At 45.3% G+C, this 16399-nt stretch overlaps 2 protein-coding genes across 2 annotated transcripts in view; one reads left to right on the forward strand and one right to left on the reverse strand.

The window, feature by feature from the left end:
* Window positions 1–3930: 3930 nt before the first annotated feature.
* On the forward strand, window positions 3931–11904 carry clcnk (chloride channel K; the record flags this gene model as incomplete). The annotated part of the gene is made up of 19 exons (XM_084461930.1): window positions 3931–4081; window positions 4355–4486; window positions 4667–4795; window positions 5167–5306; window positions 6016–6093; window positions 6288–6363; window positions 6639–6764; window positions 7510–7594; window positions 8080–8181; window positions 8313–8397; window positions 8507–8671; window positions 9339–9408; window positions 9585–9695; window positions 9861–10077; window positions 10209–10342; window positions 10797–10867; window positions 10970–11065; window positions 11471–11557; window positions 11866–11904. The coding sequence occupies 19 exons, from the start codon at window positions 3931–3933 to the stop codon at window positions 11902–11904; spliced, it is 2094 nt and encodes a 697-aa protein (XP_084318056.1).
* Window positions 11905–14066: 2162 nt separating this feature from the next.
* Window positions 14067–16399, reverse strand: part of fam131c (family with sequence similarity 131 member C) — a gene marked incomplete at both ends in the record, with an annotated part of 3716 nt that continues 1383 nt past the window's right edge. The window contains 4 exons of the mRNA XM_084461931.1: window positions 14067–14326; window positions 14461–14559; window positions 14751–14975; window positions 16198–16288. Of these exons, the coding sequence (XP_084318057.1) occupies window positions 14067–14326; window positions 14461–14559; window positions 14751–14975; window positions 16198–16288 (675 nt within the window). The remainder of the gene's footprint in view (window positions 14327–14460; window positions 14560–14750; window positions 14976–16197; window positions 16289–16399) is intronic.

Consider the following 16399-nt stretch of genomic DNA (forward strand, 5'->3'; position numbering starts at 1 on the left):
TTACACTGATGATTCTTGTAACGTTAGCTATTTTGCTGCAATTGGTTCAACTCCTATTTCTGGACAGATGTCATTACCTGCTGTATGTACTTTCATTTAGGTGGTGAAGTAAGTAGACAGTAATCTCTGAGAATGTCTCGTGTGGGAGTCCAATGCTCTGACCATTACTCTACTTGTGGAATTTAGGTAAAGGATAAAAAGGCTGGAGTGAAAGGATGAACGTGTGTAGGTTTGGGTCCCATAAAGTCATCCCCACCGGGTCTTGAACCCTGGTCTCCCGGGTGGGAGTCCAATGCTCTGACCTTGTGCAGTCAAGATCGGCAGGTTGATTTTGGTGTCCTTCTTGGTTTTGGTGTGCTCAGACTACTGCCTCTTGTGGTGCCAACAGAGAAATGCAAGCCAACATTGTCGGGAGTAAGGGGGGGATTAAGGGAGGGAGGGAGTGATAAACCGACAAACGCTATACTAGGTGCGCTGGCTTCCAGCCATGCACAAAAAGGGGGGGGGGGGTGATGACCTGATAGAGACAGCTGGCCACACATAGTGCGATGGGTCCATTGTGATCCTCGTTCCGTTACTGGCGAACTACCTCTCCAGACTGTTAGCTTCTGTTAGCAAACGTTTGCGGCGAACACAAAGCTAACGGAAAATAGTTCGCTAACGTTCGCAAACGTTCGCTATGTTTGCTGAATTTGAACGCACCCCAGGCTTAGTAGCATGCAGAGCCACATAAGCAAAACACATTTTCACCAAACAATGCCAGTCGCTAAGCAACACACATCTAGATATACACACAGTGCATAAAAGGATACAGTAAGGATGAACACGAAGGATTCACTAGCAGACTGGAGGCTGACTCTCTGTGTCTCTAGGTCCTGGCTAGTGATTGTAGGTGAGATTGAATAGGGGAAATGCATTCATGGGCGGAGGTCTGTGCTCTCTGAGCACCATCTCTAGTTCATGATTTAATCATGTGTGGGTTTATTTTAACATGTGTAGCCGAGGCCTGTGGAGCTGCAACAGGTTTAAGTTTCACTTTCTCGTTCTGACAACTATAGGTTTCACTTGCGCGTTCGTAGGCTAGGCTACATCCATAAACTATTGAAAACCACTTCCAATTGGGTTTAATACAAATCTATTTTGTACCACGATAAATTAGAGGCTATGGGTAGCCTACCAAAATCAATCAAAAGCTCAAAATTGCTTAAAAAACATTGTCTGTTTGCTACCAAAAGTAGCCTACCAGCATAACAGGCTCGCTTGAACTCTCACCCCACCAACGCGCTTGATGTCAAACGTGACGCACCAGAAAATCAACGGGAAGGCACGCGTAATGGAATCTCTCACCTAGCCTATTTTGTCCGCCCTTTCTTCCTGGTGGCCCCGCGTATACAAAGCCCATTTATAGGCACTAATCTAGATGGAAAACAGATATCAGTCTTTATGAGCTGCTGCCGCTGCTGCTAATGTTTTACCCAACTATTGTGTGTAGCCTACCCCAGGCTGCGTGCAACCCTAAGTTGCAAAGACAGACAATTATAGCCTAATTATTCGTTCAGTATAATGGATCACCTGAGTAATTTGCCTTTAAGGACACATCAAGGGGGCACATAGTGACACATTCAATTCCACTCGTCGGTGCAGATGGCCCAGCCTCTGCTAATCGTCTAAATCCAGCCCAGCGACTCCACCTCCCCCCCCAGACGGCACCAGCCGAGGGACCTGACTGAGTAAACTTCTATTCTAGAGAGATGAGAGAGAGAGAGAGAGAGAGAGAGAGAGAGAGAGAGGGAGAGAGAGAGAGAGAGGGGGGAGAGAGAGAGAGAGAGAGAGAGAGAGGGGGGAGAGGGAGAGAGGGAGGGGGAGAGGGAGAGAGGGAGAGAGAGAGAAAAAGAGAGAGAGAGAAGAGGGGGAGAGAGAGAGAGAGAGCGGGAGAGAGAGGGGGAGAGGGAGAGAGAGGGAGAGAGAGAGAGAGAGAGAGAAGAGGGGGGGGTGAGAGGGAGAGAGAGGGGGGGAGAGGGAGAGGAGGGGGGTAAATAGAAGCGAGGCAGGCAATGGGAAGAAACAAAGAAAATACCTGTGTGTGCGCGCGTGTGTGTGCATGTGTGCGCCCGCCCCCGTGTGCTCGTTCAAAGTAAACTTGATACACAGCCCAGTCGGTAATCCCTCTGTCTCTATCGTTGACATTGAGTCACCTCTGCAAGGGTCACTGACGCCATTTGCTATGACAAGCAAGGGTGTGGGGTTTGGCAGGATACGGACCGCAACACAATCCAAACAACTGTCGTTTAAGATAGTGGGATAGGGCCGTGACACGAACAGTACACAAGGCATATGTCATGCGGTGCACGCACGCACACACACACACACACACACACACACACACACACACACACACACACACACACCCCTCCTATTCTTGGTCATGTGGTTCTGTTTTTCTCAGCTGTTATTATTACATAATGTCCTCTCTCTATTTGTCCCACTGTGAGAACGCTACTGTGTCTGAGGGAACCATGGAGAGAACACCAAAGGAACACAACAATGACATCTGGGCTTCTTATGTGATTAACAAATGGTTAGACTGATCCTCTGTTCAGTTTTCTGCTAAATTCATTTTTCTCACACTTCAATTCAAACCACACAAGCCTTTACAGTAAATAACAGCATTTTAAGGCTGGAAAGACTTGACAAAATCAATTTTCTACAGTGAGGTCAATGATCAATATCAACAGAAAATGTATGTCAATGTTTAAAAAGGGAATCTGAACAAAGTAAGCTTCCTCTCTCTCTCCAATCTCTCTGAAACTTTCTGTTGAAGATTAAATCATTATCTGTATTTAAAATGATTGTTTAAGAAAGGAACCAAGTTGTTTTACATTCACCTTATTGTGCTGTCTCCATGGAAACGAGTTTACATAGAAATAAATAAATAAATAAAAGAATGGGATTGTGTGAGATTCACAGCAAGAAGGCATCAGAGCTGTAAGATAACACTGACTTATGGGTGTTAATTAAAACCATAGAAGAGAGTTAACTGTGTGGAAACAGTAGCATAATATTAATTATGCGTGTGTGTGTGTGTGTGTGTGCGTGTGTGTGCGTGTGTGTGTGTGTGTGTGCTTGCGTGTGTGTGTGTGCGTGTGTGTGCGTGCGTGTGTGCGTGTGTGCGTGCGTGTGCGCATCAGACCAGTGATTTCACTCAATGGTAAGGGACAGGGGTTCTTGAATTGGAATTTTAATTTATATGCTGTCACATTTTCAACACAGTTGGTCTGAGAACAAGGCTTCAGTAGTAATTTGTAATCAGAGGTGATTTAACTGTGTAAGTAGACTTCCCCCAACGCAAAATAGCCAAAAATCTGACTGTTGTAATATGTACAGTTATTTGACACACTGAGACAAAATGCACAATTGCAGATTCTATGGAATTGTTGATGATTTGGTTTTATGTAGAAATTTTCTGACAAACAGGCCAAAAGGCCCTCCTCGATTCCAATTAAATGACCTTTTTCATACTGCAATATCAAAATAGAAACAACTGTCAACAAGAACATAAATGATCCTATATGTCCTTATAGGAGCAGCAGTACTGACCATGAGAAAAAGACAAAAGGGTTTCAACAGTTTAATAATTTCAAAATACCTTAACAGGAATATATACCTTGCAGCAATGACAAGTGAAGGACATTCGCTTGAAGAACTTCAAATAACTGTCCAACCATGACCAGCGCACAAGAGCTATGCACATTTCTCTGAAGTCTGTTTTGGGAGCTGACCACACAGCTCATGTACACACCTCGGGCAGGTAGGTCTACTGACACAGCAGGTGAGCCGTTATCTGGATCTTTGATTTCTAACCGACATGGGATCCTGCACACATATTCCATAGCTTGTGAAACTTCAACAATTCTACACACCTAAAAGAAAATGGAGGTCTCACATCTGGACTTGGAACAAGTCAGAGAAGGCAGCCAAAAGGACGGGGCGCCAGGAAACGAGAAGGGTGAACCCCACGATGAGACTTTTCTCCTCGCCGATCCATGGAAACCATGGCAACGGTCCCGTTCCCTGGTCAGAGGTCAGACGAAAGTGAAAAATCTTTATTGTCGGTCGATGATAACCCAGTCAATGTTATGCTTCTGTTCTTCTTTAATGTGCATTAGAAAATGTGCTGCTCTTAATGTGTGTCACTGGTTTTGTAGCGATGACAAAGCAGAGCATCTTGGAACAATGAGGCTTTCATGTGTCGTCAATGGAATGTACTGTATATATTCTTTACATGTTGTCAGTATAGTGCCAGGTTGACTGAGGTAGGATGAAGATGCTCTAGCGTGTGTTCTGTGGTCTCTAGGGTGCCTGGTGAGGGTGGCAGGTGTATTGGGGACCCTGGGAGGCGTGGAGTGGCTTTGCTTCGCTGCTTTGGGGGTGCTGGTAGCGTTCCTCAGCTTCCTCATGGATCTGGGCGTGGCCAAGCTACTGCGAGGTGCACACACTTGCACACTCATACACACACACACACACACACACTAATATGCCTATATTAATACACGCACGTCCACACGCACACACATACATAATATTTACACAGCATGTGATGAATCCTGAATGACTTGACATGAATGACATGAATCCTCTCTCTCTCTCTCTCTCTCTCTCTCAATAGCTCACCAGTGGCTGTACACAATGCTGGAGGGCCACTCTCTGCTTCAGTTCCTGTGTTGGACTCTCTATCCCGTCTCCCTCTGCGCTCTCTCCTCGTCCTTCTCTCACAACATCTGCCCATTCTCAACAGGTACAGCAGGAAGCAGCCGGATAGTGTTTCACATGCGAGTTCATCAAAGACACACTCACAGAAGTCATCATTTTGTTTATGCTGAACAGGAAGGAATCAGAGATTGCAGATGATAATTTAATTGCTTTATCTATGCTAGACATGGAAGGAATGGGATTTGATCAAGAAATGTTTTAGCATCCATTACTTCAATGCTGTACATGTACCGGTTAATAATGATAAAAAGCTGTATCCTGTATATGATATTATTTTTTTTAACAATGTTTCTAAATATTAAATTACATTAAATAAATAAAAACTCACAATTTGACAAACCTCTTAGAAAATAATGTTAGCGTCCAAGATTGGTGGATGATCATCTTCTCCTCTAGGATCTGGGATTCCTGAGGTGAGAACAATGTTGGCAGGAGTGCATCTGCCTCATTACCTGTCTCTCACCAACCTGTTTGCCAAGTTTGTGGGCCTCACCTGCACCCTGGCAGCAGGAAGCTCTGTCTTCCTGGGCAAAGTGGTAGGTTGCTAGCCATTCTCTGTGTTTATCTTTGGTCTCTGAGTTAATTTGGTGCTGTTGTATGGCTGAGGTGTAACGTTTAAATGTTCCCCCCCATGTCTGTCTGATTGGTTGATTGTTGAAATTGTCATCTTAAATGTTGTCCTGTACATTTGTTTTTTCTTCCCTCGGGCTGCGCTCCGGGCCGATGTAAACGTTGGATGGGGGGCGCGTTATAAATGAAAATATCATATCATATCATATCATATCTTTGTCACAAACATGTTACCATACACGGGTATGGGGCGGTTGGGGCTCAGGAGGTAGAGAGGGTCGTCCAACGGTTGTAGGGTCCACATGTCGAAGTGTCGTTGGGCAAGACTGCACCTCAAATTGCTCCCTATGATTTGACTGGCACCTTGCATGGCAGCACCATAGGCGTGTGAATGTGTGTGAGAATGAGCGAATCAGAGGCCATTGTAAAGCGCTTTAGATAAAAGTGCTATATAAAATGCACTCCATTTACCATTCACAGTGAGTTATTGCTGGTTTGCTAAATTTCATTTCAAACCATTATTTTCACTCGCAGGGCAGTGAGGATTCCCTTATTTACAGTGGCGTCGAGCTTACAGTAAAAATGTTCTCATGCCTTCATCTGTATAGTTCAACTGGGTCTTTTGCAACACAGCATCATAAACATTGTAAGAGATGGAGTCTGATTCGATTCCAGGGTCCCTTCGTACATCTGTCCACCATGTTGGGAGCCTATCTGAACCGGCTCTGCATTCTCGCAGGTGGAAAACAGGAGGTACAGTAGGACTAATAATACATTTACAGTAGCCTATCGGTTGAAAAATCGTTCTGATCCAATGATTGCCCTTTAGGTGGTACTGTGTATGTGAGAATGAGAATACATTGCTGCAGTTGAATATTGAACTCTCCCATTAATTCCATACTTTCGGAGCTCACAAATGTAACGTAATATCCTTTTCATTGTTGTAGGAAAGGCCAGACAGGACCATGCTAGCTGTGGCTGCTGCTGTTGGTGTAGCCAGCTGCTTCGGTGCTCCTATTAGCGGTATGTGAGCCTTATATCTAACTACCCACATCTAGCAAAGAGATTCAGGGTTGGAGTGGAGTGGTCCTCTCACTCGTGAAATTGATATAGTAGCCTGTGTCCTTCACTCGTCTTTTCATCTCACAATCCTTTTTTCTCCCATCCTTTTCTCCGCTTACCTCCATTGAGACCCCCCCCACCCCCCCCCCCCCCACTCCCATTCATTTTTTTTCTCCTTGTTCCCCCCCCACTCCCCCCTACTCTCCTGCCGCGCCCGTCTCCTCCTGCTCTCCCAGGTGTGCTGTTTAGCGTGGAGGTGATGTGTTCTCATTTCGCCCTGAGAGACTACTGTCCATGTTTCTTCGCCGCCGCGTGCGGAGCCCTGACCTACCGGCTACTCTCTGTGTGGAGCGGGGAGAGAGGTACTGTAGCTACCTGCTCGCTCCTGCCCCCTACAGTATGTAGGCTACCTGTGTTTGGAATCGCTCCCTATTCACTATATAGTGCACTATATAGGGCGTCAGCCATTTTGTTTGTAGTGTCCGAATTCTCCACGGAATTTTCGTTCCCTATATAGTCCACTATTTATTACCCACAATTCACCTTGATTTCCAGGGAACAGTGCATGTACCCTACATTTCTCCATTCCCTAGGTAGTTCACTACATGGTGAACCCTATATAGGGAATAGGGAGTGAGGGAACGAGGGAGCGATTCCGAACACAGCTCTTGTCTCGCGCGTTCAGTGAAAGAAAGTGAGGTGCGCGCGAGAGGAACGTCGCACAGATCCAAATGCCGCCTGGCAAGGCCCACGAGGCAGGGAGAACACCGAATAGGGCTTGGGAAAAAGTAGTCCCAGACACGGCCATCTTGTTTCTACACAGGTGTAGAAACAAGATGGTCGTGTCTGGGACTACATTTTCCCAAGCCCTATAGCAGAGAGACGAGAGAGACACCGCTGTATAGTCACGATTTGTCATTGTAGATACACATTTGTGCTATTCCAGTTGTACAAACAACATAACCAGCAGACTATGGTCGCACAGGTCAAAGCCTGATTGAATCTAGATATCGTTACAGAGAAATGATGATTTGATTATGAAACGCTGGAAAAAAGATACATGGTAAAGTGATTTGGAAGATGATTGTGTGTTTTTTTTGTCCCCAGATACTGTTGAACCCTTGTTTAAAACCAGCTTCTCTGATGACCTGCCCTTCTATCCATTGGAGATCTTGGTCTTTGCTACATTAGGGTACTGCTTGCTGAGTCTTCAACAAGGCCACATTAAAACTCTCATCTAACATTCTGAATACATCTGTAGATATTTATTGTAATATGAGTGTTGCGTGTATAGTGTTATGCATAGATTAGCATGTAGATGTTGTGCTGTGTTTTTCTTTATGTTCCCAGATAGCAAGCGGATCAGGGCCATATACAGGCCAGATCTGGCCCAGAATTATTACACATCCGCTTGCTATCTGGGTTGGTCGCCTTGCCTCCATATGCTTCTATTCATCTACTGTCTCCCTTTTTTCTTCTCCTCTCTTCTCTCCTCTCTTCCTATCCTTCTCTCCCTCCTCTCGTCACTTCCACGTCCTTTTGAAAAGTGTTTAATTTTGATTCAGGGACTTAGGCACTTTGCAATAATGACTTCCGATGGCCTATTGCTGCCTGGGCTATAAATATGCCCATGCTCTCAGTGTGTGTCTGGTCTGGTCCTCCCTGCTGTAATGCCAGGATGTTGTGTGGAGCCATCAGCTTTGTCTACCTCCGCTGTCATCGCTGGGCTCTGCACTTCACCAAATCCAACAGAGTCCTGATCAAGATGTTGACAAGCGAGTGAGAAACGTTACGAGACAAAATACTGACTTGCTTTTGATGTATGAACCAGCCCTGCCTAGTATTTAAGATGATGCTATGGCATGGTGCGCCTTTAACAACATGAACATGCCTGGCTTGTCTGTCACTAGGAAAGCCCTGTATTCAGCTATGGTGGTGTTCTTCCTGGCAGCGATGACGTTCCCTCACTCTCTTGGTCAATACATGGCATCCAAGGTGACACACGTTAATGTAGTTCTGTTTCATATTAGAACAGTATGCTGTTTATCCTGTGTGGCGGACCCAACAACTCTACACAGACATGTTCTCTTTGTTTTTCCCGTAGTACAACATGAAGCAGCTCCTCGCCTCCCTATTGGATGGAAGGCAATGGGGCTGTATATCCCACAATGCCTCTGTGCCGCTTGGGCCAGAGTTGCATCCTTGGTCAGAGTGGAGTCCCTCAGAGATTTCAGTCTACCTTACTCTGGGGTGCTTTCTGGTGATGAAGGTACAGAAAATGATGTACTGATACTGGAATACGAATTGAAATACATATCCAGACATACCTGTACCTAACTTTTACTTTCAAACTTTTATTTTAACTCAACCTTTATTTTCACACTCTCCATAGAGATCCGTTTGTGCCCGATCAGAAAACGATCTAGCCAATCAATTCTATGAGGAAATACAAACAGCTACTCTGGGTGGGTTTAGGTGTGATGACAGCGAGGAGCGGTTGAAGTTAGCGCGTGATGGTGATAGACAGATTGTCCATCCTATTACCTATCAAATATTTTTTGAAAGTGCCTGCCCTTTTCCAACCGGTTTCCAACGGAGAGTTCCCAACCGTCTGGCACGTCAGGTTAAGAGTGAGGGCCAATGAAGGAGAAGGAACATGCTCGGGGGACCCTAAGTAGCAGCCAATCATTCAATCCCGGTCATGTAGGTTCCATGATTCCACATCAGCAACGTTTTAATATAAGAAAGTAGTTTTCCTATATTTTAAACTTCTACCATTTATTATTATCTTCGAAATGTGTCCAATTTCATCTGTGCAAATTGATTCTGCATTCCATTATCACAGAATGGCAGATCCTGAGGTAGAATGGATTATTTTAATTCTGTTCAAATTACAAGACAAACAAACTTTTGACTCCTGTCTTGTTTGCCTTCAGCTGTGGATGCTAGTCTTTGCTTGCACCTTGCCCCTTCCTGCTGGCTACGTCATGCCTGCATTTATCTACGGTAAGATGGAAAATTACTCGAACAAATTGAGCGCAAGAACAGCCTCCAAATCATTGGATATAATGAGTTCAAAATGTCCGATCCATGTCGCTTTAAAAAGCAATGGACTCACAGACTATGAATGGAACATGACTTGACACAACCTCTAGACCTTCCTGCCTACTGCTGTTGACCAGGTGCTGCTCTGGGCCGTCTGGTTGGGGAGGGACTGGCGTCTGTCTCCTCAGACAGCTTCCACTCAGACCAGGAGAGGAACTCTATAAACCCTGGTGGCTACTCACTGGCTGGTGAACAGACCTCCTTACCCAACAGCTTTTCAAATAATTTGCACTAAATATCAGCAAAAAAAAAGGGATACTATTACACATGCCTGAGGGTGAAAGCTCAACTTACATGGTAGGTGTTCCTCATGACGTGTAATAAGTTGTAAAATGGCTCCCGTGCCTTTATAGGTGCAGCGGCGTTTTCGGGGGCGATCACGCACACTATATCGCCCGCTCTCCTGGCTCTGGAGCTGACCGGGCAGTCCACTCACGCCGTGCCCGTCCTCCTTGCCACGCTGTTGGCCAACGCCGTGGCGCGCTCTGGGCGGCGCCCGTCCTTCTACGACGCCCTCTCCATCAGCAAGAAACTCCCGCACCTCCCCTCTCTGCTCAAGGCTTACCCGAAGTGAGTCCTACGAAACGAGTCAACAGTTATAGTTTGCGACCAGAAGGTTATAAGAAGTGCCTGAAACGCTACGTCCAGTCCTTAGCGTTGTGTTATGTTACAGTGGGCTTATGTCTCCATCTTTCCGCCAGGCTTTCCTCTGTCCTTCTAGGACAGGTCCTGGGCCCTAGGGGGGCGGTGCTTGAGAGTGGAGCAGGACCAATGGAGGTTCAGCAGGTTCTCGCCACCTCCACAGAGACCCAGATCCCCGTGGTGGAGTCACTGGGTGAGTAGCGAGTGAGAACAGTTTTATCATATTGGACTGTGTGCCAAGTCACAGGGTCTCTCTCTGGCCGTCATAACTGTGGATATCGTGACCTCCTGCCACTGCTGTACATCACAATGACAACCAAAATACCACTTAGTAGCAACCTCATAGATAAAATCCCTGAAGGGGAAAAACTCTGATCGTTTCAAAGCTTTCAAAATATCTCTTTTGTCACAATGACCCTGTGTTATTGGGAATTAAAATGCCACCAAATAAAAAGCAGAGATGAGTGAAAACAGGCCTGTGAACGCAATACTCAACTAGATAAATGAGTGTTTTTATTCTGAAAAGGGGACACGTTTCCAATGGCAACATGACACACTTGAGAGATGATGACATACTCTGCTATCCTTAATTAACTAAATGAGGCCGTTGCGTCACGCACGTCATGCTCCACACTCTCTCTTTTCAGACTCACAGATTCTCCTGGGCTCAGTTAAACGATCAGACCTACAGCTCTTCCTCTCTCACAGCAACGAAAAGGTACAACAACAATTCTTAGTTCCCCAACAGCTATTCTGCTATTATTTTTCGTCTATATTTGACCTACTACACCATAAATACATCCTATCTGTGGATCTCCAGGTTTTGCTGGATGTCTTCTCCATCCAACCAGCTTCTCTCCAGCTCTGCGTCGACTCCACTCTCTGTGAGGTAAATGGCGTTGTAGCGTCTTTCACGGTAGGCTGTTATACTGATGAGATTGAGACATTGGGTACGAAAAAGTGTATATTTAACCGGTACACATTGCAACCTTCTCTCTGTTCACCTCAAAGCCACTTTAACTAGTTTCCGCAATACGCGGTTGACTCTCCATGCAACCCCTTAACCAACCACGTCAGACTGGACCATAACACAATTATAATTTGTCCATTTAAATAATCACACCTCAATAAGAATCAATTAATTAGTTATTTTAACCCTCTTAAATCCAACCCTAGCAACATAATGCATAATTGAATAAAACCTAATACACCACAAGTATTACTCACCTTTTTAACTTCTATTTACTGTATAAATGAAACACGTCTGCGATCTCTGTTTGTTGTTTGTTTGTTGTTTGTTTTCTCTTCTCCCCTGCGTCAGGCCCATAGCGTCATGAGTGTGCTGTGTGCAGAGAGCTTGTTTGTGACTGAGAGAGGGAGGCTAGCTGGGATCGTCACATGGCCAGAGGTAATGTGTGTTAACATTCATACACACGTCATACACAGCAGGATATCCCTACAGTAGCCATTCCCTAGCATGTCTTTATCACAGCTACTAATGGAAATATGCCACTAATGGAAATATGCCTACGTGTAACCTGACACACATAAAAAGGAGGGTTTAAAAGGGTTCATGTTACACTTTCTTTCAGTGATACATCACACTGTAAAGGTGTCACTTCGGTTCTGAGTTTAGACATTGCTAAATAATAAATGGAAATGTCTCACTCTCTCTCTCTCTCTCTCTCTCTCTCTCTCTCTCCACCTATTCCGTAGATGAAGAGAATGATGGAAGATTTGGTCAAAGACATGTAAGGCAGGATGAGCTGAGAGAGGCTGAACACTTGTCGGTCCTGACCTGAACACATTCCAGACCCAGACTGCCAGCCTGGCTCTGAGCGCCGCTCTAATCACGATGTTTCATCTCCATTCTATAATGATCAGCTAGTTTCCTTCAGCCACTGTCATTTGGCTTCAACATTTGATAAACATCTATTAGAGCTATTGATGTAACCCTTATTATAATAAGACAACCTTAGCCATATCTACCTGGACCTGGTAATATGAAATGTCATTTATCTGTGCATTTCCTACAGTAGATGGTAGACGAACTCATTCATATCCATTACTGAAAGTCATACATACATAGAGATGTTTTGGGTTTTGGGTTCAGCAAACAGATCTGATATTTAGAGGATATGAAATGTTGTGTGGATGAACTTTATCCGTTATCATTGTTGAGGCAAGTGAGGGTGAAATAATCCATACTTATCGTATGGCATCAAGGTTACTGGACTGCGAAGAACTTGGATACCTACACTTCTGCTCTAAAACACTCTTTGAGCATTTACATTTACTTCCATTGTCATTTCATTGTCACTCTATTTTCACTCTCTATTTTGTAATATTTCATAATAAGTATTGATTTTTTTTCTCCTGACTATTCAACCATGACACTATATTTGACGTAGGCAACCAACAGCTTCCATTACTTTAGGAAGACACAGTAGACACTATTGTCTAGCTTTTCACCCAGTCTTTTTTCTCATCTTTGCTTTTTCAGTTGGAGCGGATCAACTGTTATTGTGGCTGAGGTCCTAATTAGAATTCCAATCAGGAAACTGTCGAGCGACTTTGTAACCTTTGTTCTCTCAATCTTATCTCCCTCATTTGGACTCTATTCAGAGCTGCATCAGTGTGGCAACAGCAAGAGGTCATAATCTGCGACATAGAAAATGGTTTGCATTGTGTAAACTTCTATTAAAATAAATGGGGCGAGATAGAATGATATTTCCCTTTATTCACCCTTTATCTCTTTCTCTCTCTCTCTCTCTCTCTCTCCCTCCTCTCTCTTAAACAAACACACACACACACACAAGGACACACACACACATACCTCTCTCTCAGTACCCCTTCTCTCTATCTCTCTCTCCCTCCCCCTCTCTCAAAAAACACACACACACACACACACACACACACACACACACCTCTCTCAGTACCCTTCTCTCTATCTCTCTCTCCCTCCCCCTCTCTCAAACACACACACACACATACACACACACACACACACACACACACACATACACACACACCTCTCTCAGTACCCCTTCTCTATCTATCTCTCCCTCCCCCTCTCTCAAACACATACACACACACACACATACACACACACACACCACTCTCAGTACCCCTTCTCTCTATCTCTCTCTCCCTCCCCCTCTCTCAAACACACACACTTCTCTGAGACTCTCGCCCCTGTCCTCTCATCCCGTGCTCCCTGACAGGCAAGTGTGAATAATGGCTAATCATAGTCAGACAGATAATTGGGCGCACGCTTCCATTCCATCAGGCTGCTCGCTCACTCTATCCTCTCTCAGACAATTAAAAGGGGACTCCAAATGAAGAGACATGTCAAGTATTCTGATAGGTTGTCTTCTAGTGTGACATCTCAATGTCTTCGCTGTCCTCTTGCCATGTGTAACTCTTCAACCCACGTAATCAAACGTGATGGAATATGGAAAACCATGTGACTACCATCCAAATGAATGTATTATGTCACAATGTGCCCAATATATACACAATGGAATAGATCATTTCTACACACAGTTCAAATACACAGTCTAATGACATAATCATTATAATGTCCACTCTTGTACATTCAATAAAGTTTGTTCAAATGCTAGAGTATGGTTGGATATACAGTATGTTGTTGTTTGATCGTGAAATTATACTTTATCTGAGACAGAGACATTGAGAGTGTGTGTGTGAGATTGGGATCTTTTTGATCCACTCCAAAAAACGATTTCTCACATTCTCCTTGAGACTCCGCCATCTGAGAGTGGTTTTATATAACATGGCTTTTTCACCATCAGCCACTGATCCACAAGTAAAGGCCTCCTATTGTGTGTCCTTTCAAACACATCTCGTTTGTCGTTTTGTTTTTAGAACCGCTCCACAAACGTCTCGTCGCCCCGATTCTAGTTGTAAAAAACCTCGTCCTCAGAGAGCGAGCTGCTGTCTACGTGTCGGACCGTGGCGTCGGTGGCCCTCCCAGCCTCCAGGGGGCAGCTTCTGTCCTGCTGAGAGGTAGACATGAGGGAGATGGAGAAGGCTGGAGGAGGGGGTTCCAGAGAGATGCGCTGGTTGTTGGCTTGGGTATGGATGCTGTAGAGATGCTGAGGGAGACCAACGCTGCCACTGTCCAACAGGAAGTGAGACAGGAAGAGGTTGTCCGTCTCTGTGGACAAAGTCATTGACGTTTCTGTGGACGGTCGTTGAAGGGATGTTATGTGGTAGGAGAGGAGACCAAAACATGAGCTGAAATGCATTGTGTTCAAAAGAAATTCGCATGAGACTTGGTCAGTTGCTTACCGTGTGAAGGGTCAGCGCTTGTGGAGGGCTGGTTTACATCGTCATGCATCGACCAGACATTCATGGCTGCCTCAGCCAGGGCGAACTGCTCTGCTACTCCTGTGAAACCACATCATACACTGATCATCCTGTGTGTTTTCTCGTAGTACTGCTATCAATGTTCGATCAACCACTTGTGAGAGAAGGGAAATAACAAGTAAGGACACTGGATTTCGCTTCTTATGGTCTAAGACCTCTTTAAGTCTGGAGACCACCGGCTGGTTTTCCCAAAGAAGTTTCTTCCTCCTCACCTGCGGCGAAGCGGGCTTCTTTGATCTCGTCGGTCAGGTGGGAGTAGAGCTGCTCGTCCTCCTGCAGCCCTGACCCCGCCCCACTCCACCCACTGCTCCAGGTTCCCCCCTCACCGGAGTCCCCCCAGCCCCCCCCCCAGCCCTTCCACTCGATGAGGTGGGCCACGCGACCCTGGGCCATGGCGGTGGGCTTGGTGATGTGCTCCTTTATCGTGGCCACCAGACCTGGGAGAGACAGATGGGGAGGAGGAAAGGAGGGAAGGAAGGAAGGAAGGAAGGAAGGAAGGAAGGAAGGAAGGAAGGAAGGAAGGAAGGAAGGAAGGAAGGAAGGAAGGAAGGAAGGAAGGAAGGAAGGAAGGAGGGAGGGAGGGAAGGAAGGAAGGAAGGAAGGAAGGAAGGAAGGAAGGAAGGAAGGAAGGAAGGAAGGAAGGAAGGAAGGAAGGAAGGAAGGAAGGAAGGAAGGAAGGAAGGAAGGAAGGAAGGAAAAGGGTGGATTGGGAGAGCATTATAAGGTGAGAAAGTTACAGATGAGAGAAGATGAAAGCCTGCTTGACCAAAGGTTTGTTGAGCAGAGGAAAATGTCACTGCTTATCATCTTCAGATATTTTTCAAGGGAGATTGAAATACTTTTAAGTTGGGAATTGGTTATTGCAAAGCTACTTTTTGCTGTTTTTAAAGAATGATACAAAGAACTTCGTCAGCAGAAAAGAAACCTGTCAACCTTCTACTCATTTGCCTGACTGCTGTATTTTTCTAATATATTCATTGGATTTCATAGACTTGATAATTACACTGACTTCCAAAAGGGGCTTTCACTGGAACAACGCTCAGACAGTCAAAACACATTAGCCCTGATAATTAACTTACAGCTGAGAGAGTCTTGAGAAGTAAGGCAATGAGGAACAGGCTGAAAAAATAGACTCAATTTCAGGATGCAACACAAGGGAATGAGGGGAGGGGAAGATAGAGGTGTGTGTGTGTGTGTGTGTGTGTGTGTGTGTGTGTGTGTGTGTGTGTGTGTGTGTGTGTGTGTGTGTGTGTGCGTGTGTGTGTGTGTGATTAATTGATTGAGTTTGTGTGTGTGTGTGTGTGTGTGTGTGCACGTGTGTGATTAATTGATTGAGTTTGTGTGTATGTGTGTGTGTGTGTGTGTGTGTGTATGAAAGAGTAAGAAGGAGGGAAAGGGTGGAAAGAGATGGAGTGTGTGTGTGGGTGTGTGTCTATTACGTGTGTGATTGATTGAGTTTTTGTGTGTGTGTGTGTGTGTGTGTGTGTATTAAAGACTAAGAGATGAGATACACCGGAGGGAGGTAAATTACATTAGCAGACTCCCATGGAGACGGCTTGGCTTTCTCCTGTATGAGTGACTCATAATGAAAACAAAACAAAACATCGGAGTCAACAACTGGACCGACAGAGTCCGTCTGAGCATGTCTGCCAGCCTCACCCATGAGGGACGAGGTGGCCAGCTCCCCGATGTCATAGCCACCGCTGGTCTTCTTGTCTGTCGCGCTGCCATTGGTCGGTTGGAGCCTACCCTGGCAGTACAGAGCAGATCAGAGGGTCATCGATGGCTTCAAGAGCTGTTGAGATGCACTTGACTGTCTGCATGCACACACTCACTATGCACACATGCAATAAACGGTGTA

Source organism: Borostomias antarcticus (assembly GCF_949987555.1).
Source record: "Borostomias antarcticus genome assembly, chromosome: 3".
Classification (NCBI taxonomy): Eukaryota; Metazoa; Chordata; class Actinopteri; order Stomiiformes; family Stomiidae; genus Borostomias; species Borostomias antarcticus.